General features: G+C 36.4%; 2 protein-coding genes across 5 annotated transcripts in view; both read left to right on the top strand.

The window, feature by feature from the left end:
• LOC136866427 (uncharacterized) overlaps positions 1 to 4886 on the top strand; it is a 102534-nt gene extending 97648 nt beyond the window's left edge. For 2 of the 4 annotated variants that reach the window (XR_011017941.1, XR_011017940.1), the window contains exons 8-9: positions 511 to 615; positions 963 to 4886. Coding sequence is in view for 2 of the 4 variants with exons in the window: in XM_067143352.2 (XP_066999453.2) it covers positions 511 to 615; positions 963 to 1089 (232 nt within the window). In the remaining 2 variants the exon portion in view is untranslated. The remainder of the gene's footprint in view (positions 1 to 510; positions 616 to 962) is intronic. The other 2 variants (XM_067143352.2, XM_067143353.2) reach the window with 1 other exon arrangement.
• Positions 4887 to 24004: 19118 nt separating this feature from the next.
• The window catches only part of LOC136866827 (uncharacterized), a 39098-nt gene continuing 39002 nt past the window's right edge, over positions 24005 to 24100 (top strand). The window contains exon 1 of the mRNA XM_068226733.1: positions 24005 to 24021. Within this exon, the coding sequence (XP_068082834.1) occupies positions 24020 to 24021 (2 nt within the window). The 5' untranslated portion in view covers positions 24005 to 24019. The remainder of the gene's footprint in view (positions 24022 to 24100) is intronic.

The following is a 24100-nucleotide window of genomic DNA, read 5'->3' as shown; positions in this document are numbered from 1 at the left end:
TTTGACAGAAAAGTAGAAGGAAGACGACCCGTAGGAAGGCCACGAAGGAAATGGATAGATTTAGTTAAGAACGATGTACTACTGAGAGGTCATGATTGGGACAAGTTGGTGGAGGAAGAATTGTACAAGGACAGGATGAGATGGAGGAGGCTCATATACCACACCCGGAAAACTGGAGATGGTTTAGGATGATGATGATGATGATTTACTATAGTACCTCGCCTGTCACAAATATATGGCTGTGAAACAATTATTGCCACAGTTGGTTGACATTTAAGAGCATTTAACTTCAAGAGACTCTTTTACTGACATATGAATGTTGAACATGCACACATACATACAGATAGATGGAGATCTCATGCTCCTAATGCCAGGTGTTGTACGGGTGATAAAGTCACAAAAAGCTGTCACTATCCTAATTTATTATATAAAGTCTCATACTTAACCTTTCCAGTAGTAACTTCTGCAGTGTATTCACAGTTTTGTTCTTTTCCTTCTTAATTGTTTCAGACTAAAGATAGCAGTAGCTGCTATGAATTCAAAAACATACTTCCTGAAACCGAATATTGATCCAAATGAGGAACTAGCAAAGAGAGGTTTCTCTATGTATAGTGGGTAAGTTTGTTTTGCATTTAAATCTTCCAAAAGTCCAGCTAAATATAAACCCTGATTTGGTTTTTATTTTTTTAAATAAAGCTTGATACGAGTAAGTTCCCGTCTTGACTTCACTTGCACCTTAATTCTGAAGAAAAGATTTTGTAAACATAGAGTTCATATTTGCAATTTATAATATGGCTGCTCATAAACCCATCCTGTTGTACTATACAGTACATACCAGTTTTAACTGTAATTCAAATGAAAATAAAGAAGAAATACTGTAATCCATTTATGTTATTTATATTATTTATTATTGTATATCTTTTCTTTTTCAATGTTATCCAGTAGTGCGTATTATTTTCCAGGTCAGAGGATGGCAAGAGTGACAGAAACTACAACTCTTCTCTTGCCAGTGAAAGGACTTTTCGGAATCCGTACTCTAATGTGGACCAAAATAGTAACACTCAGCTATTTGGAAGTGACCGATATTAAATTAATTTATGCCACCAAGATATGTAACAGTATGGTGTACATTTTCAGATCAATAGTACCTGGACACTTGGTCAAAACTGAACTCAAACTGACCCTTTGACACACTACTCAGTTGTGGATATTTATGCAGGGTATCCTTTGACAGCTCTAACTCCCCACAGGGTTGAACCCCTCTGGAAGAATGGAAGCCCATTCTTCCTGAAGAGCTGTGGTGCTTATCAGTTCCTAATATGGGTTGTTAGATCTGGACTGAAGTCGGCATTCTAATTCATCTTTAAAATGTTATATTGTTGCTTAACAGTGGAGACTTCATGTGAAACAAAAATCTGATTTCATAAGACAGAAAAAAGAGAATCTTCAGTTGAAAATGGAAAACAAAATTGTGCTAATACAAATTATGAACTACCGAGCTCAATAGCTGCAGCCGCTGAAGTGCGGCCAGTATCCAGTATTTGGGTGATAGTGGATTCGAACCCCACTGTCGGCAACCCTGAAGATGGTTTTTCATGGTTTCCCATTTTTACACCAAGCAAATGCTGGGGCTGTACCTTAATTAAGGCCACAGGCACTTCCTTCCCACTCCTAGCCCTTTCCGGTCCCATTGTCACCATAAGACCTATCTATGTCGGTGTGATGTAAAGCAACTTGCAAAAAAATATATATTTATGAATTAAATTCTCTAATAATCATTTTGATTAGTACAAAAAATAATTTTGTTCTTTTAATATTTTTATTTTGCATTTACAAGGAATCTGTAGACAGATTAATGAGTGGGGGTGCTGGTTCATTTTAAGTCATTTTATTGGATATGTTATGTGGTCTTTGCAGAGTGATCTGTAGGTTTTACAAAGCCACAACAACATAAAACAATATTTCAAAAATATTGTAAATATGAGTCCTCCATTCTTATGCAACAATATGAGATTCAGATCAGGGCTTGGTCTAACCAACCCCTTTCAAGAAACTGCCAGTCTACAAATCATTCCTGCACAGGCATTGCCATATAACAAGGAGCATTGTCAACACCAAACAGGTCTTCCTACCATAGATGTTATGCAACTAGTCAGCTTCTGCATATGGACTTCTGGCCAATATTTTGAAAGAACAAGCCCATTCCATGAAGAGAACACTGCAATACCATTGCAATGATTACAGAGGACTGTCCAGATACTTTTGATCACAGATTGTATATCATAAGAGTCATTTTTATCGCCTGATTGTACCAAAGAAATAGCTAAATTTGAATGTGGTAATTATGAAATGTAAGAATGTAACTGTACCATAATCAAAATCGATATGAAGCATAAATCTAATTGAATATATGTCAGAATATTACCATTCAAGTTCCTGGTTCCAAGAGTGAGATGATGGTTATTTGGCAATAAGCTATTAATTTTTAAAATAATAAATCATACTGCTCATGTTTCTGTGTTCATCTACATTTGTCTTAACCGTTCAAGGAAGTGCTATCACCAGATCTCTTTGGGGATATTATTGTTTTGATTGAGCTGCAGCTCTACCTCTAAAGAACAGAAGTTGTACTGGAGAAGATCAAGGCTAAGAATGCATTGATTGACTGGTTGACAGGGTGCTCCTCTGTGAATTTCTGTTGATTCCTTCAATGTGTGAAATGAATTATCGTGGTGGAGCATGAAGTCATGTATTTTTATTGTCGTGTTACTGTTCCTTGATAGAGTTTTGGTAAAATGTTTCATAAGAAATAGTGAGAATAGAATCTTTTTAGTCTCCCAGAACAACTGTGACAGTATTTGGCCATATTTAGAGATAAAAAGAAAGGTGCTCACATTTTCAGATCCAAAGCAAGTTGACAGCTTGTCAACATTGCAATCACAGCCACAAGACATCCAGCCCTGTAATGGCCAGAATGCACTCAGGACTTTTGAAATGAAAAGTCACATTGCTGTGGTTCAGATTCCATAGAAAATGGTCATGATATTAATAGTCATGTAAAACTGTAAACTTGCCTCTTCTTTTATTTTTCTTTCTTTGGTTTGCCAATGTTGTTTCATGTTGTTTTTCCGCCCTAAATAATAACATTATCCTAAACAGAGATGTCACTCTTCTAAAATATTATATATCAGGCATTCAAGATATGAGAGATAGGAATATAAAAAGGAACACATAATAGGATGAACATAATGACAGGTCAGTGCAGGAAGAGGGAGCAATACAGATAGGATACATGGGCAAGAATGAAGACTAATTTTTTTTTTCCAGTATTTTTATACCAGATATTGATAACATCATTTCCACTGTTTAAGTAACACTCTTTACATGCCAGCTTTACTATATTTGAAAATGAAATTGAAATCCACAGCCTGTTTCCAGTCATTCGACTGGGTTAGGAATGGAATAAATGGAGGCCCCCATCTAGTAGCGAGGATAGGAACTGTGCTGGCTACCGAAGCCTGTCACACTCCTCTGGGGCAATGATTAACAATTGACAGATGAAATGAAATTATATTGGAGAGCGTTGCTGGAATGAAAGATGACAGGGAAAACCAGAGTACCCAGAAAAAAACCTGTCCCGCCTCTACTTTGTGCAACACAAATCTCACATGGAGTGACTGGGATTTAAATCATAGAACCCTGTGGTGAGAGGCTGGTGCGCTGTTGCCTGAGCCATGGAGGCTGCAGTTTTAATATATTTATTTATTTACATCTAAGTGCATTGTAAAATCCATCACTTTTCTACCAAATATATTCCCAGTATATTTCATTAACAGTAAAAAATCTGTCCTGTATTAATTGTTTTCTTAAAAACATTGCACCACTAATCCGATATCCAACTTGACATACCCTATCCTTATTTTTTTCTTTATGGTTCTTGTTTTCTCTTCATTTTTCTTAACTTATTTTAGTTTAAGTGCATTAGTATATTCTTGTTAAGTGTTTTCAAAATTTCATTTTCACCAGAGATACCTGTAAAATGTAGTGGTTTGAGGAGGAAAAATATTTGTAATTTTAGTAGTAGAAAAGCATTAACAAGGTCTTATAACCTAGATTTGTATGGAAAATGAGTTGATTACATTACAGAGATAAATGCCAGCTAGAGGAAAGTGACATAGTGGATCTGATGATTAGAGTGAGAGGAACAATTCCTGTTTTTGCTGCCAATTTTTGGAAACATATGTCTCTGCCATTGACATCATTAGGGGAAATTGCCATCACTGCCTTAAGGAGTTCATTAGTAATTAAAAGAAATCATTGTTACAGTTAGGTTACCCTCTAAATTTCCTAACTGTAATTATTGCTTTTCTAAAAATTAATGCAAAAGTATACTTTTTCACAAGACAGTCTCTGAATGAGAGGAAGTATTTCTTAAAATAAAATAAATATATGAAGCGCCGTTGTTAACATACTATAGGTACTTCACTCCTGTGCCAATGTGCAATTGTTAATGACATCTCAGATATTTGAAAAAAAAAATGCAACCCACATTTTCAGAGAGCCAAAATAGTAGTTGCTGAATTTAAAAGAAAAGTCTGGTACTGGTACCCCATTTTCAGCACAGTCAGATATGCATAAAATTATTAAGGAGTTAATTTTAAACTAATATTTGAATTAAGTTCTTGCAACTGAAAAAAACATAACTTGTAAGTGTATGTTATCTAAAATTTGTCTTTCTCATCCGGATGATTGTCATTTTTGTGCTATTTATGTTATTTCTCACACCCTTTTATGTATTTAATTTGACTCTTATCATTTATATAATCAGTCAGTGTTATTTATTTTTATTTCTATATAATAAATGTTTCTTGCATGGTTTAAATTCATTACTCACCTAAAATCAATTTGGAGACATTTGTTGAATGACTGGAAAGCCCCTAAAAAACACAAAAAGTTATGGCTTATAAACAAGTCTTTTTGAAATCCTCTCCAATAGTAATTTCTAAATAATCAGTTGTATACTACTAACCTTAGAAAATTGTATGTGAACTCATTTTATGTATTTCTCCATTGTACATTTTCTTTCCTTGGTGTCTTTATCTTTGTGTTAACCATAATTATCACTTATCAGCATTTCATCAGTCTGAGTTTTGAAAGATATTTTTTTGCAAATCATTTGATTTACTTCATAATGCATAGATTCAGATATGCTGTTCTGGAACCAGATCTTCATTTGTAATTATGATAGAAGCCTAATATCTCTTTTAAATATCTAACAGCAGAACCATGTGCATGAACATTGTAGAAGCCTCTATCATTGGCCATTGACTTTGCTGGACTGGCCATGTTTGCTATATGCACCAGGTTTCCTTGCCAGTTCCTGTGAGGTGAACTTTCCTCAGGCACAAGAGCCCGTGGTGTCCCTTTGAAGCTTGAACAAACCAGGAAGGTCACAAATATCAACCCTCAAACCTGGGACACACTTGCCAAGAATCGCCAAACCACCTCTACTGCTGTTGAACTGTTTGAGCAAGACCATTGCAGGCGTGAAGAGGCTAAATGACAAATACACTTACACCATCAGGTGCAGTCTCGTCACCCTCTATCCATTGAGTGCAGTATGTGTGGATACATGTTTCACATTGGCTTGTTCAGTCATTAGAAATTCAAGTGCAACAAGCTTTCAGTGCTAGTGTATTGTAAGCAGGGTTAAGTTGTATACTTGGAAATGAGTAACAGCCAAAGGTAAATGTACTGTAAATCAAACCACCAAGTGTACAAAACTACAGTACAAAGCACAATAAAGTAGGAAGGAAGATAGCAACCAACATAAACAATACAGGTAATGACAGATCAGTGTGAATAGCATAAGCAACAGCAAGGAGAGACAAAGATATACAATGAGGCAAATGAAAGGATGCATCAAAAGAGGTGATGGTGGTGATGATTGTTTTAAGAGCAACCATCCTCTCTTAACATTAACAATCAGAGGGATAAATGGAAGAAGTTTGACCTTTCAGAAAATGAAGGTATTGGCAAAAGGAAGGGAAGGGTCACTGAAACCTCCCAAATCTAATACCATTGGAGTCAGAAGAGAACAAGAGTTTATTAAGGGAGGCTGGATATAAAAGATGAAAGTGAGGAGCCTGATACAAGTAAGTATAAGCAATATCAGACTCAGCTAGAAGGAGCATGGTTGCTAACTCATGCACCCAAGATGAAAGGACCTGGGAGATGCCATTGGTGTGCTCCACCACCCTAACTCACAGAGGGTTTGCACTGAAGAGTAACAGACCAAACAGGAAGGTAAGGCAATAATAATAATAATAATAATAATAATAATAATAATAATAATAATAATAATAATAATAATAATAATAATAATAATAATAATAATAATAATAATAATAATAATAATAATAACTATAATAATAACAATAATAATAATAATAATAATAATAATAATAACAATAATAATAACAATAATAATAATAATAATAATAATAATAATAATAATAATAATAATAATAATAATAATAATAATAATAATAATAATAATAATAATAATAATAATAATAATAATGTTTGGTTTTATGTCCCACTAACCACTTTTACGATTGTTGGAGGCGCCAAGGTGCCGGAAGATTGTCCCACAGGAGTTCTTTTACGTGCCAGTAAATCCACCAGCATGAGGCTGATGTATTTGAGCAGCTTCAAATACCACCGAACTGAGCCAGGATTGAATATGCTAAGTTGGCCTCAGAAGGCCAGCACTCAACTGCCTGAGCTACTCAGTACTTGTAAGATGCTAATTAATTTATTATTTAACCACCTATTCAATACATTGTAGCCTTATACAATTAGGATTTTATCCTTATTATATTATGAAATGTGACATGTATCACGTTTCATTGAAGGCATCTTCAGTCATTGTACCTCCTCAAGATTAAATTAGGCACCTGGTTTATACTTAAAATATAATTATTAAGATTTAATATTAACATAATTAAAACAGGAGCAGTCTAAAGGAAAAGTGAATAACAATTTTTGATATTGTAAATAACAACAATATCAGTCATTGGCTGTTGATTAATAGTTGTGACAAAGGTACATAGTACAGTGCTTAGTAGCAGTGGTCTGTTTTGAATTTTTAAATATTACTTTTTTTCGGAATGTTAGGAAAAACATTCCAGCAATATGAGAATGTTAATTGAGACCTTATTCAGAAGTAAAGTCGTAAAAATTGAAGAACTTGAACTACTCAGCCCGAGAGATGTAATGATGCAATAACTTTTTCAATGTAAGATGTGTAGAGGCAAGTGGCTCAAATGAGGCCTCTGTGCTAGTTGTAAATAGAAGATTAATCTTCAATTCTAGTTGAAATTTTCCCTTCTGACATCAAGGCTCTCTTCAACCACTGCTTATGAGCCACATACTTCTAATGGGATGGCAGATATTTTGAAAAAAACTGAAAGGGTAGCATTGGGAAGTCTAATTGTTGCCAATTTGTTTGAGGAAAAAATTGAGAAATGTGCATTAGAGGCAGTGATACATAAGTTTACCAGATGTTATTTAGGGGTTATAGTAAGGATGTGAAGGAGAGTGGGTATAAGTCACTGGTAAGATCCCAATTCTAGACATCAGAGGTAAACTATTGTAAATGCAAAACTGGTATGTAGCTTGTTTTGCTGTATATGTATGTTTTACAGGAATGAGTATGAGCTATGTGATACCCATACCAGCAATAAACGATGGTAACTGATCATACAACAGTTCAACCTTATGCAGTCTGCTGCACTCCTTATTGTATTGGCTCTTATGATAGTTTACCATGGTCAAAACTGTTGATTCGACTTTCCTTAAAGGTAGCAAAATATGCACCTCAGCAGCTTCTTTCTGCTCTGCTGTAAAATTGGTAAAATATCACGATAGTTTATTTTTGACATCCAGAATTAAGGTATGGTTCCAATGTATGGGAGCCTCTCCAGGATTACTTGATTCGAGAAATGGAGAATACCAAAGGAAAGCAACGTAATGTAATCCGGGTGATTTCCAACAAAAGAGTAGTGTTATGAAAATATTGCAAACTTTGGGTTGGGAAGACTTGTGACTAAAGAGATGAGTTGCTCAACTAAGAGGTATGTTTCCAGCTGTCATAGGAGAGAGGGCGTGGGATGACATTAGTAAACAGATGAGGTTGAATGGAGTTTTTGAAAATGAAGACAAAGCTGGAATTCAAGAGAACAAATTGGGGCAAGTGTTCATTTATAGGAAGTGGAATTGGGTATTAGATAATTTACCAAGGAAAATGTTTCTTAAATTTTCAACTTCCTTGAAATCATTCAAGCAAAGACTAGGTAAACACCCTATGAATCTCTTGTCATGGACTTGCAACCTTCTCGTACTGCTTATTTTCACTTGTGATTTATATTTTCAAGACTGACTTCAGACTGACTAGCATGTGCCAGTCGTGCTTTTCTTAAAGATTTTAGTAGTTCCCACTTCCAGGTAATTCTGGGTGCCTCGTCCATTGATATTCAGTTTCCAGCTTCCTTATTATAGGCCTCAATAATGAATTCCCCACTGCTCACCGCTGGTTTCATCCACACTGTCGCAACTGCACCGCAATTATTAGCTCTCGCCGGCATTATTGCCGGCCGCCCTGCACTAGGCCTTTATTGTCACAATATCATTATTTAACTACCTCCATATTATAATCAACTGTTATCTTTACTCCACATAATAATCTCCTTAAGTACCTGTGCCTAGAATATTAAAAATAGATGAATACGGTACTATACACTGGTTAAGCAGATATCAGAAATAGTTGGAAAATTATGGCAGCATTATAATTCTTTCAAATAATTGCTTGTTCTCCTCCTCATGTATTAAATACATCACACTCAGCACTAGTAGAATCAGTTCTGTGGCAAGACACTGCTGCATGGGGAGGGACAACAATGAGAGAGAAATTTATTATCTGAGGGTATGTACATGAAGTTTCTATTAACCAATGAATTATAAAAGTAGTATGTGTAAGATACTTCCACAACATGGCAGTAATACAAAACAGATGGAATTAAGAATATGCACTGTTCTGTTATTAACAAATTCATGCTGAAAACTAGGACTAAGTGTAGTAGTGCCTAAGCTATTAAATTCCAAAACTGAAAATTTTGGTATTCTAATTGCTAGACAGGCTAAATTTGAAATAAGGACAGTGATAAAATGGTCTGTTAATCATCACTTATTGAACACAAGATACAAGCCATTATCATCATCATCATCATCATCATCATCATCATCATCATCATCATCATTATATTATTAAGTACTCAGCCTCTTCCTTTCCCCTCATTTTTGCCAATACGTTTTCATGCATTGTCTTAACTGCTGTCTTTGTTCAGCAGACCCTTTCTGGACATTGTTTCTCTATGTGGTCTTGTTGTGTATACTGTCCTGTGTATTGCCAGACTTAACTGAGTCAAAATGTAATTTTGTCAGCATATTCTAAACATATTTTTTACATCAATTGAATGCTCTTGGACATTATAGAAAAGAGAATGAGTTTTTAAATTATGGAAATTACAATTACTATCTTGGCCATTTTAAAATCCCACAAATCTTTGACATGATCTTCAGTCTGGAGTTTATAGCAATAACCCATCTCTGGATATTGTTTCTGTATGTGGTCTTGTCATGTATACTGTCTTGTGTATTGCCAGACTGATTTAGGTCTTCTCTGTTTCTGTCAATGTATCTGATATATCAATAGTTTGGATGGAGTTTTTCATAGAATGGTTGGTCAGTCAGGTTGAATCCGTGTGGTTTATATGTCTGTAGAACTTTAGATGTTGTTTTCTTATGACATCAATGAAGGGTTCAACGTATTGATATAATTCCATATTGTTCCTGATTTTCAATTTGCCATCATGGTTTTTCCTAATATCTTCTGGATGAATTATTATTAAGCTGGAAAAGGAGAGGCAGATAGCATAATAGACAATATGACCAATGCAGCTATGTTCTAAAACTATTTTATCATCATCTGTGATAAGATATCATTCTGAACTAATTTCTCTCTAAATGTTATATAGATTCCTTACAGCTAATCAATATGATAAGCATGTGAGTATTCCCTGGAATGTGTTATCTCATACTGAATAGAAGACCTTTGTGATTTGTCCCTGATGAACAAGATATGGTATGTTATCATTTCACATTTGTTAGGTTTTTATGAGCTAAGGACTAAACTTTTTGAGCTGGTGTTCATCACAGGTAATAGATGATATTATAATGATGAAATAGTACATCAAGATTGAGAGTGAATTAATTTTTTAAACTTAACTGAGTCTAAATGTAATTTTGGAAAGATGTCAGCATTTTCTAAACATATTTTTTACATCGATTGAATGCTCTTGGACATTACAGAAAAGACAGTAAGTTTTTAAATTATGGAAATTACAATTACTATCATGACCATTTAAAAATTCCACAAATCTTTGACATAATCTTCAGTCTGGAGTTTATTCTTCATATCCTCTACTTCCTGAAGATCCCAAACTGCTTGGTCTTTCCAGCAAAGTATAGATCGAGTTGTCTGTTTTCAGCTTGATGTAATAATTATGGCCAATCTCAAATGTCTGCTTTGTATTACAGCAATTACATCTGTTTTGCTATATCAAGTTCTAATTATTACTGTTAATCCTCCTAGTGTTGTTGTCATTGACTTGGTCAAAGAGCTTGCGCAGGGCTTTTTTTCTAAAGAAATTAAAACTTTCTTGTTCATTTTCCAATTTTTTGCATCTTAGAAAGTAACTGGTAAAATAATTCCATTCTAAACCCTTAATTTTATATTTCTAGACAGTCATTTTGAACTATAGCTGACATAGCCGTACCTTGTGTGGTTCTTGATTTTATCTTTTCTGTCTTTTCTAAAACACATTCAGTAATTTAGTCTCAGTTGTGCATGTCCTAGTAATGTGCATAAACTCCAGTTTTTTTAGACATGATACTGGTTTTTTTTTTTTTCCCATGACTTTAATACTATAAACTGGTTAAGCAGGTTCAGATATAACAGAGGTATAGAACTAAATGAGGCCACAACACTAGTTGCAAATTGAAGATTGTGACGACGTTTAGTAAATTCACAGAGGCTTGCAGACTAAACACTGAAAGGCATAACAGTCTATAATGATAATGTATGTATGTATGTATGTATGTATGTATGTATGTATGTACGTATGTATGTATGTATGTCATTGACTTTATGCTCTAATCCTTCATTTTCATTCATTGCTTTTTCTGCCAAGCTTATAAGATTATTTTTACTATCAGCAAGTAAGGCTTTGCCATCAGCCTATGCAATGATATTAAATTCTGTTACTAATTTAATACCGGAATCAGTGTTTTGAACTCTTCTCAAGTAGTTTCAAGAATAAGGTTAAATAAAGTTGCATATAGGCTATCACCTCATCTAATGAACGATTTATTGTGAGCAATTCAGTGCCTTATTTGAGCCAATGAATATAAGGGAGAAGACAGATAACTTATATTTGAATGGTTTACTAGGCCAAAACCATGCAAGGGGCATTTGGGAAGGGGAATTTTAAAGAAGTAGGCTTTTTCTGGTATGTGTCCTTTATCTAGATTAGGAAATGTATTTTGACACTGGGCTCAATTGTGTCATGGCATGAAATAGTTCTGATTTCGTGTGGCTATTTCTAGCCAGGTGCTAGAGAATTCAATGTTCCGGTATATCTGTGCTTTATTGACTACCAAAAGGCCTTCGATACTGTCAAATGGAACCATCTTTGGAAAATTTTGGATGACATGGGTTTGAGTAAACTCTTTCAAGATTAAAAATATTGTGTCCACCTATTCAATACAAATGTATATTTTTAGTGGTTAAATTCTACATGAATTAAACACACCAGTTAGGGACACGTTTCGCCCTAGTTATGGGTATCTTCAGCCTATATTAAACTTAAGGTCAAGAATTAAAACTATAACATTGGAACTTATAGTAAACTAAATCTAAATACAATTGTCTTATACTATTTACATAGTTTACAATAGTGTACAATATGTACAATATGTGTAATAACTTTGCCAGAATTTATGAACAATGAATTAACTTATTTTATTACGACTAGACTTCCAATTGTGGATTGGATTGATCAAGGTGTGAATTGGGGTTTCTCAAATTGTATTGACTAGAATTTATCACTGCGTGAGCTGGGGTTTTTTCAACCGTTCGTAGGAACTTTTACAAAACCGGAATCTTGGTTAAAATCGTTAATATTCAATTTATAGTCAACATGTAGTTGGAATGAATTCCTTTCCAACCGAGACAACATTTGGGCCAAAAATAAATGAACCTTATAAAATTGTAAATTTAGGAGGGCTTTCTTTTGTATGTTGCTTTAATTTCATTTCTTGACTAGACTTCCAATTGTGGATTGGATTGATCACAACGTGAATTAGGGTTTCTCAAATTGTATTGACTAGAATTTATCACTGTGTGAGTTGGGGTTTCTTCAGTTGATATGGTCGCCTGAGTTGTAAGAATTTTAACAATACCGGAACCTTGGTTAAAGTCATTCATGTTAGGGTTTGAAACAGTTTGAATATTCCTTTAGAAGGAAGCATGGTTATGTTTTAAGATTAAAGCATGTAAGTAGGATACATATTGTTGATTTCATTCATTGCTTATTGGATAAAAATGTTTGGAAAATTCTGTCATTCTTGTTGATAAACTTCCATTGGTGCATATTCAATCTGGGAGAAATATAAGTTGTCTGTAACTGGATAAGAGAAAAAAACGGGGAATTAGAATGATGAATGTGGAACCCAATACGGTAATAAATGTAGAGTGAGTGTTTATCGTATGAACTTACTTGTCTTCTCGACGTTAGCTGGGACCAATTGTTCCAGTTATGTCTGAACGGCTAAGCTTGCTGCTCCTAGTGTAGTATTGATGCTGTAGCGGAGGGGTGGAGCGTGGTGGGGAACGGGGCGTGAGTTTCAAATCGTGCGTCTGTATTGTTGCTTGAGAGGCGTTACTTGTGACATGGGTTTGCCACACCATTTGATTGATCTCCTCAAGTCCTTGTATAAGGAAAATACAGCCACTGTGAAGATTCAAAACAAACAGTCTCAGCAGTTTCATACAAGGGCTGGAGTTCACCACGGATGTATCCTGTCACCGTTACTTTTCAATATCTATGGTGAATATGCAATGAGAACTGCATTAGATGGCTGGGACAAAGGGTTTTCCATTGGGGGATGCAACATCAACAACTTCAGATTTGCTGATGACACCACCTTGATAGCATCATCTGAAGAGGAGTTGACAGAGCTGATGAAGAGAGTAGAGGAAGCAAGCCTAGAAATTGGATTACACCTAAATCGACAGAAAACCAAAGTCATGATTGTTGATCGTAAGAACAACAACAGTCCACATATCAAACAGATTGGAGGGTGTGAAGTTGTACATCAGTATGTATACCTAGGCTCCTTACTATCCAATTCTGGTGGTTCCAAAGATGAAATAAAGTGAAGAATTGAAATAGCAAAGGTAGCAATGATCCGTCTGCAGAAGATCTGGAAAGATAACATCACCACCATTAAGACAAAAAGAAGCTCATTGAATCTCTAGTCTTCTCAGTCTTCTTGTATGGTGCAGAGACGTGGACCATCCTCAAACATAATCATGAGTGGATAGAAAGCTTTGAAATGTGGTGCTCTAGGAAAATGTTAAGGATTCCTTGGACAGCTCATCGCACGAACACATCAATCCTGAACCAACTTCAGATAAAAGTTTGTCTATCGTGTAAGGTCTCTCAGCGGATTGTATGCTACTTTGGACATATAATGCGCAGAGATGGTAGTCTTCAAAAGCTGATTGTTGAGGGCAAAGTCCAGGAACCAGACAACGAGGACAAGTACCAACGCGATGGATTGACATGGTGAACGGCCCCCTACAGTGTTCCCTCAGAGTAACCACATTGAAAGCTTTAGGTAGGGAAGAATGGCGGAGTATGGTTCATCGGCTAGAGGGCTGGATATTATGATAGTCACGACGCCTCAGTCATGAGGCAAAACGAAGCTGAAGAAGAAGCCTTTGTAAGGCAGACCCTCCAATGAGGGTGGGCGATGAAATAGTTGACCTTTGATGTCAATATGTATTGCTTACCACAAAGGAAATGAAAAGGAGCTGTGGCATTTGAAGAAATCTTTCAAGATTCTTGGGTCACTAGACTGTGATATGTAAGCTGACAAATGCATGCATGTTCTGTATGGACTGTGACTTCAAGAGTTTGGACGATTTGTTTTCGGCATTAATCAAGGACAAATATCAAAAAGAAGTTATGTATTCCACCTGGTGATCAAAGACTGTCAGAAGAGTATTCTCTTTTGAACATTTTACAGAACATCCATTCACGTTCAGGAGATCATACATTTTCAAAAGCAGGACATTGAAAAAAAAGCCTGACAACATGTTGAATTTTTCTTTATTCACAGAGAACAATAAAAACAATAGGTGAATTTTACAGAATTATTCATTTTACAGTCTTATTGTTCATACTTCTGTGATGAGAAAATGCCCGTCAGGAACTTTGGGGATTGCAACAAATAGTGTGAAATTCTTTACATGAAAAATGCTTAAAATTACAGTATTGTATCCTTTACTGCTTCTACCAATAGAATGTTTTTTCATCTAACCAGTGGTCTTATTGGTAAAAATACCCTTTCAACATTGGCATTATGTGCAATAAAAAAAAAAAGAATCTACATACTGTATATTCAGCAATTGTTGAAAACATGTAATGCTCGCAAGCTGTTTAAAAAAAAAAAGAGTCCACTAAAAATGTATTGCTTCCAAGAAAAATGCCTTTCAAAGCAAATTCTTTTAGAGCACAGAATTCATCAAGCAATTTCAGATCATCCAAAACATATTTCTGGTTTTTGTTAATGTAGTTAAAGAAGTTAAAACTCACTGGTACAATATTTCAAATCTTTCATGTTCAACCAATAAAAACATTGAAATTCAGAACATTGAACATTCCATTTATCTAATTAATATTTACATGACTGGTACAGAGACAGGGCAGAATTTATGAAATTGTTTACTTCTATTTCTAATCCATCTTCTCTTAGATTCTCAAGTTTTTAGGAAACTTTAATTGGCAGAAACTAATTTTGCAACCTGTTTTCCAGAGCTCTGAATTCAAATTATATCCAATAAATGGCTATGTTCCTCTTTTAGATCTTTAACTGTAGTAAAAACAACATTCGTGAGTGAAACTCATCTTTGAAGACATTTTTCAAGATTCTTAGGTCATTAGAGTCTGATAAAAAAATAACATCTTAAAGCAGAATACAACTTAAAGATTATCTCAATGGTTGAAAAAAGACTTCTTTTTACAATTTTTTTAAGTCGCAGCGACACAGATAGGTCTTTTGGCGACGATGGGATAGGAAAGGGTTAGGAGTGGGAAGGAAGCATGTTTTTGGAGTGATGAAGCAATTGTTCATACTGTAATTTATGTTGAGAAAATCATAAAACTCTGCAAGTTTTTCAGTGCAGTTAGTGTATATTGAAAAGAAATTGAAATATTTTAGAGCTGTTTTTGTTGTTGTTGAGTCATCAGTCCATAGACTGGTTTGATGCAGCAGCTCTCCATGCCACCCTATCCCGTGCTAACCTTTTCATTTCTACGTAACTATTGCATCCTACATCTGCTCTAATCTGTTTGTCATATTCATACCTTGGTCTACCCCTACCGTTCTTGCCACCTACACTTCCCTCAAAAACCACCTGAACAAGTCCTGGGTGTCTTAAGATGTGTCCTATCATTCTATCTCTTCTTCTCGTCAAATGTAGCCAAATCGATCTCCTCTCACCAATTCGATTCAGTATCTCTTCATTCGTGATTCGATCTATCCATCTCACCTTCAGCAGTCTTCTGTAACACCACATTTCAAAAGCTTCTATTCTCTTTCTTTCTGAGCTAGTTATCGTCCATGTTTCACTTCCATACAATGCCACGCTCCACACAAAAGTCTTCAAAAACATCTTTCTAATTCCGATATCAATGTTTGAAGTGAGCAAATTTCTTTTCTTAAGAAAATTCTTCCTGGCTTGTGCTAGTCTGCATTTTATGTCCTCCTTACTTCTGCCATCGTTGGTTATTTTACTACCCAAGTAACAATATTCATCTACTTCCTTTAAGACTTCATTTCCTAATCTAATATTTCCTACATCACCTGCCTTCGTTCGACTGCACTCCATTACTTTTGTTTTGGACTTATTTATTTTCATCTTGTACTCCTTACCTAAAACTTCATCCATACCATTCAGCAACTTCTCGAGATCTTCTGCAGTCTCAGATAAAATAACAATATCATCGGCAAATCTCAAGGTTTTGATTTCCTCTCCTTGGACTGTGATTCCCTTTCCAAATTTCTCTTTGATTTCCTTTACTGCCTGTTCTATGTAAACATTGAAAAGGAGAGGGGACAAACTGCAGCCTTGCCTCACTCCTTTCTGGATTGCTGCTTCTTTTTCAAAGCCCTCGATTCTTATCACTGCAGACTGATTTTTATACAGGTTGTAGATAATTCTTCGTTCTCGGTATCTGATCCCTATCATCTTCAGAATCATAAATAGCCTGGTCCAATCAACATTATCGAATGCCTTTTCTAGATCTACGAATGCCATGTACGTGGGCTTGTCCTTCTTGATTCGATCCTCTAAGATCAGACGTAAAGTCAGGATTGCTTCACGTGTTCCTACATTTCTTCTGAAGCCAAATTGATCTTCCCCCAACTCAGCTTCAACTTGTTTTTCCATTCTTCTGTAAATAATACGTGTTAAAATTTTGCAGGCATGAGATACTAAACTAATAGTGCGGTAGTTTTCACACCTGTCAGCACCGGCTTTCTTGGGAATAGGTATAACAACATTCTGCCGAAAATCGGATGGGACTTCTCCTGTCTCATACATCTTGCACACTAAATGAAATAACCTTACCATGCTGGTTTCTCCTAAGGCAGTCAGTAATTCAGAGGGATTATCATCAATTCCAGGTGCCTTGTTCCTATTTAGGTCACTCACAGCTCTGTCAAACTCTGACCTCAAAATTGGGTCTCCCATTTCATCAGCATCAACAGCCTCTTCATGTTCCAGAACCAAATTATCTACATGGTTACCTTGATACAACTGTTGGATATGCTCCTGCCATCTTTCTGCTTTGTCTTCTTTCCCTAGAAGTGGCTTTCCATCTGAGCTCTTAATATGCACACGCCTAGATTTCCTTTCTCCAAAGGTTTCCTTGATTTTCCTGTATGCAGCATCTACCTTTCCCAGGACCATACAGCCTTCGACATCCTTGCACTTCTCCTTCAGCCATTCTTCCTTAGCTACCTTGCACTTTCTATCCACTTCATTCTTTAATCGCCTGTATTCTTTTCTGCCCTCTTCATTTCTAGCATTCTTGTATTTTCGTCGTTCATCAATCAGGTCTAGTATCTCCTGAGTTATCCACTGATTCTTAGTTGATCTTTTCTTCCTTCCTAACATTTCTTCAGCAGCCCTACTGACTTCATTTTTCATGACTCTCCACTCTTCCTCTATAGTGCTTCCTTCAGCCTTTTCATTTAGTCCTTGTGCAACATGTTCCTTGAAACAATCCATCACACTCTTTTCTTTCAACTTGTCTAGATCCCATCTTTTGGCATTCTTTCCTTTCTTCAATTTCTTCAACTTCAGATGGCATTTCATGACCAACAAGTTGTGGTCAGAGTCCACGTCTGCTCCTGGGAAAGTTTTGCAATCCAACACCTGGTTTCTGAATCTCTGCCTAATCATAATGAAGTCTATTTGATACCTTCCAGTGTCTCCAGGTCTCGTCCACGTATACAGCCGTCGTTTGTGGTGTTTGAACCAAGTATTGGCGAGGACTAAATTATGGTCAGTGCAGAATTCAACCAGCCGACTTCCTCTTTCGTTCCTTTGTCCCAATCCAAATTCTAGAGCTATTGACTCTTATGTCAATAAGCAATAAATCATTTCCATGTTGCAAAGTAATGTGCAAAACATGGGCAGGATATTCTATTCCCTTAAGTAAGCAAAACATTATTTAGAAGGGCAAAACCATTGTTTCCTGTAGCAGGGCTGTTAATGCCTCCAAAGTTCACATTTGTTTTATAACCAGAAAATACATTTATCACTGATATCATGCGTTTTTAACACACAAATTACAAGATCTGATATGGTGTTAGTAGTTTCATTCTCACAACTACTTGAATTTTGAAATTTTTCAGGCCGACGACCTTAGATGTTAGGCCCCTTTAAACAGCAAGCATCATCATTATCATCATCATCATCATCATCAAATTTAGAATTTTAAACAATATAGCTATTTTTCAATCAAAATATTGAACAATGATTGGAAATAATTACAACTACTGCAGTTACTGGCATCACTTGCTATACCCAGAAATTTAGTGTTCTCAATAGATTTTAGAGTCCAGAGACATCACTTTGTTAACAATGGCCTCTGTCTTGTTTGGGTGTATGTCAGTTTCTCCAAATCCTCAAATAGTACAGGAAGTAGTGATGCAGTACAATCCATAGATCTGTAAAACTGGTGGTGACTTACAGTATGAAATGATAATGTACCCTCAATTGCACTAACACTTTCATCTATCTTTGAGAATTTTGGTGTGAAGTAAGATGTCATCACATGAGAGGATGATGAACTTTTAAAGCACATAATATATTTAGTTGTTGTTAAGTGGCTATTCAAATCCATCACATCCCTTGAAGCCACAGATATGTAAATCACCTATGTGCATTTTGATTTGATTTCTATATAATGCTGAGTGAAGCATGAGTGTTTAAATCACATAAAATTGCTGAACTGGTAATTTTGTTTTTTGATATGTCATTGACTGTCACTGCCTCCCTTCTTCAGAATCTTTAAATGTAAAACTTGGATTAACGGGCAAGTTGGTCATGCGGTTAGGGCCGTGCACCTGTAGCTTGCATCCGGAAGATAGTGGGTTCGAATCCCACTGTCGGCAGCCCTGAAGATGGTTTTCCGTGGTTTCCCATTTTCACACCAGGCAAATGCTAGGGCTGTACCTTAATCAAGGCCACGGCCGCTTTCTTCCAACTCCCAGGCCTTTCCTGTCCCATCATCGCCATAAGACCTATCTGTGTCGGTGCGACGTAAAGCAAAATAGCAAAAAATAAATAAAACTTGGATTAAAAAAACCACAAACTCAAAGAATAATATACACTCACTTGCAAAACAATTATTAAATTTCCCGTTGGAAAAACCAAATGATCATAAATATGACTTTCAGTAAAATGTGTGATGCAATGTTACCTAGCGACCATGCAGGCTGTGTTGTGAAGTATTGGTGGATGCCCATGACATACAGTTCCATCGCCTGTGCAGCTCTCAAGATACTGTTGCTAGGTAACATTGCAACACACATTTTGTTGCATGACACTATTTCGTTACACAAATTTTTGGATGACCCCCAGCTATAAGACATATTTATGTCAAAAAATTTGTGTACCAAGAAGGAATTGTTAGAATTGCATGAAACTTAATATGGGTGATTATAATGATGATGTAAGTAAACAGTTACTGTATCAGAGAAAAAGGACACTTTACTGTGGAATGATGATCAGTTGAATTAGAGACTATAATACTCTGTGGGCCCACTTCTACTGTGACATTTTGACTATCCTCACTTACACACATTTAGAATATAAAATAGAATTAAAATGAAAAATATGAAAATAATATTTATTAAATAAAATACTCATTCATTGGACCTTGTCCTCACACTTTGTTCTTATCTGATTACGTACACATACAATATTTTATGGGCGCCAGCTACAACTCAATGCAGCAGTAATAGTATGAGAGTCTTGAATATCTCTAGGGTGTGGGGTAATAAGCTTACTTTTGACAACATACCACATAGGTTCTGGGAAAAGGAGATTGTCATTTTGTTTCCCCATTAAATTTGAGGTTATCTAATTCTACCATTGAAATAAAACGATAAATTAATTTGATAGGACAAAATATATTCTTTAAATTATTTGAGAAAAATAGTAAAACTTGCTGCAATAAATCAGATGAAAATATAAAATTATGATATTACAGGTGAAAGAAACTAGGCATTAAATTTGAATTCCTCTTGACTGGACATTTAAAAGTTATACAAGATATTTATCCCCCACTGTTTCACTTGACTGTACCTTCAACACTTTGAGTGTAATTACAATGTATTCCATTGACTTGGTATTTGCTGTAGGTGTCTCAAGCCTAATTTTGTGATGTATCTTTTTGTTTCACTGACGACTAAGTATCCATGAAACTGCTGCTTCTCCATCCAGATGACTGACTACTATCATCTCAGTACAACACTTCTTGGCAAGTGTCTTCATCCACATGACTTCATGGCAAGTCTCTCCTTCTATATGACTTCAACTAACTGACCGACTGAGGCCTCTCCTTCCAATTGACTATCTCACTGTTCACCATCCATTTGACTGACGCTATAAGATGCTGGTCCAAGTATGTATGGCCTTAGCTAACACAGCTATGCAATCTCCAGAAATAACTAAAATATTACTCCCACCCGGCTCCAAATGTTACATACAATGGTAAAATTGCCTGGAGCGGCAGTAGGATATTACAAATTGACTATAATCATGCAAGCGATATAATAATAATAATAATAATAATAATAATAATAATAATAATAATAATAATAATAATAATAATAATAATAATAATAATAATAATAATAATAATATCACAAATAAAATAATAATAATAATAATAATAATAATAATAATAATAATAATAATAATAATAATAATAATAATAATAATACAGATATCACCTTGTAACAGGATTTGAACTGTTACACTACCTTGGATATATTATGTCATATGAGTGGGGCAAGGAAACATACAGGTTTTGTGTGGTATCCTATAGCACATCTGTCTCTATTTTGATGTAACTGGTTTTCTAGATTGTGTAAAGTCCTGGGCTGCTGAAATTGGTGTCGCAGGAGGTCCCAGATATGTTCAATGGACAATAAATCTGGCGATCTGACAGGGTGCAGAAGTGTGGCAATATTGTGGAAGCATTCTTGTAGTAGCTTTGCTTTGTGTGGCTGAGCATTACCCTGGTATCACTGGTGTCCCTCATATCACTACTAAGGCTGACCGACTGTCATGCGATGGCTCCCCTGACCGGCACTCCAGCAGTGGAGGCGGTGTGTTGCACCACAGCAAGGCAAGATTGAGGTGCTCACCATGAGGCCTCTAGACATGAACATAGCCATTTTCAGTGCACAAAGACAAACAGGATTCATCACTAAAGACAACCTGGTTCCAGTCCGTACCAGTCCAGGTTTGTCGTTCATCACACCACTGAGACGATGTCTGTGGCAGGTGGTGGTGGTGGTGGTGATTATTGTTTTAAGAGGAAGTACAACTGGGCAACTGTCTTCTATTAATACTAATCAGAGGGAAAAAATGGTAGGGGTCCAACACTTCAAAAAATGAAGGTATTGGCCAAAGAAAGACAAGGGCCACTAAGGGCATGAAAAGATTCCCTAGGCCTTGTAAGCTGAGAGATTTCTTTGTTGTGCAGAAGTTTATGAGAATGTTCTTTTGGGTATTCGCAATCCAGTACATTAGAAGATTTTTGCCTTGACACTCATGGAGGAACTGGAAAGACAGTTCTCATAAACATGATTGTAAGCCAGGTGAAAAGTGAGACCAAACAGCTCTGGCAGTGGCTTCATCAGAGATTGCAGCAACCTTACTCCCTGGAGGAAAGAATGCCCATTTGATGTTTAAGATTTTGATCAGTGTCAAGTGCAGATCTTGGTATGCTCCATTTTGAGGAATGCTCCAAAGGCTCAAATGATCCGAGAGTGCTCACTCATCATGTGGGATGAGTATGGCTCATAAGTTGAGTATGGAGGCATTGGGCTATACCTTGAAAGACCTAAAGAACACCAATCGGACTTTGGGAGGTGTCACTATGTTATTCTCAGGGGACTTTAGGCAAACCAGCAGTTGTGGTGATGGAGACACGGGAGGACAAAATTAACACTTCCTTCAACAGGTCTTTCCTGTGGACAGTTACTGAGCATTTCCCTCTTATAATGAACATGAGGGTCCTTTTTGGAGTTTTTCATGGGGCAGAGGAGTCTTCTGACCTTCTGATGAGAACTGACGAGGGAACCGCATGTAAGAAACCAATGGTCTCATAAGCATATTTCCTTCTCTTGGGACATTGATGGAATCCCAGGAACAACTTATCGTGAACATTTTTCGTAGAATTCATGAGCTTCCACACTTAGAAAGCTCCAGCTCTATAATCATGCCATTCTCATGTCAATCAATAACCCAGCAGTCACGATAAGCAGGATGATTCTGGCCCTATTCCATAGTAATGCTAGGTCATACTTTTCAGTGAACCCTTTTCTCAACCAGCATGACATTGTTTATCACCCAGAAGAGATCCTGGATTACCTGCTTATAAGTTCATGTTCAAAACTGGAGTTCCCATCATGCTCATGTGCAATTTGAGCACCCCCAAGTTGTATAGCAGCATGCGGCTACAGGTGTGTAGCTTTCAGAGACATGTTATCGAGGCAGAAATTATCTTCAAGTGATGTGGTGTGGGCGAGTCTGTTTTTATACCTCACATCCTCTTGATCCTGAGCAACTGCCCATTTGTGTTCAAGTGGCTGCAGTTCCTGGCCACTGTATGCTTTGCCATGACTATCACAAGTCTCAAGGCCAGGCAATGTCCACTATTGGTGTAGAACTCAGCGGGTAAGGATGCTTCCCACATGGCCAGCTGTGCATGACCTGATCAATAGTTCGTTTCTCCCTGCCCCCCAGGGGGATGGTTATCCAACCTAGTATATCAGAAGCAGGTATGGTGTATTTTGTATGTTCAGTGGTTCAGTGAACATCCTAGAAATAGATGTCTTATTAAAATGGTTTAGCACGGGCCTATTTCTTTTATTAGCTCTCTACATTTACGCATGTAGCTATAATTTTGACTTCAACACTCGATTGTTCTCCAGAACCAGTGAAGAGTTTCAATATCAGGACTGAGGATGCAGGCTGAGGGACATAAGGAGGGTGCGTAAGGCGACAGGTTATAAGGAGCAAGGAGACCTTAGCTCAGGCATCGCTGGTGAGTGGACCAGCAATAGACACGAGCAGTCCCGAAATAGGCCAAAGCACTGTCTCAGAGCATTTGCTATATGCGGTATGATTTGAAGGAATTTTAATTTCACAATTTTGTGGTTCTGGTGCAATTAATCGCAATGAACCAGAATATTTTGTTAACTATGGCTAGTATGGCATCAATATGTAGCCTAAGTTTGTATGATTAATGAAACTTTTAATTAGTAATACGTGTTTTATGAAAAATAAACAGCAAAATACATCAAGACATAAATAACAGTAGTCTGTGCAACACATTCTTGAAGCAATTATTACTACACAAGCAAAGTCTTCAAAATCAGAAGAAACTGGATCAGCTTAAAGTAATTGCTCCTCATATTCTTTCTCTCTTTCGTTACTTATTGTTTTGGTAACTTCTTCAAAGTTAATTATTCTTTCCACATTCTAAGTTCTTTGCTCACTGAATATTCTATTCTCAGGTAATGCTAAGAACCATGTACAATGTTTTCATCCCGTATGAAGGACAGGTAACCAGCTAGTCCTTAACCGGGCACGCTGGTTGTTTTTGTCAACCAGCACGCTATTTTAAGCAGTAATTCCTAGAACTGTCAGTCTTTCACAACCTCGCAACTAATACCTTTCCTCTCACTCTTGACCTTCAGTTCAGTCGAGTTTCGACAACAGTGGAAGCGATACGTGTGTAATTGTTCCAAGCAAACTCTTCGAACCCGAAGCTGGTTGACAAAGTCAACCGCGCGCCTCGTCATGTAAGTAAAATTTATTTCTTTAAAATTTCCTTTCCACTGTACTTTTTGGGTAATTAGGCAAAGTTAGGCATAATTACAT

This window comes from Anabrus simplex, chromosome 3 (assembly GCF_040414725.1).
Source record: "Anabrus simplex isolate iqAnaSimp1 chromosome 3, ASM4041472v1, whole genome shotgun sequence".
Lineage (NCBI taxonomy): Eukaryota > Metazoa > Arthropoda > Insecta > Orthoptera > Tettigoniidae > Anabrus > Anabrus simplex.
Note: the sequence above shows the minus strand (reverse complement) of the source record. Positions and strands in the feature narration are given on the sequence as shown.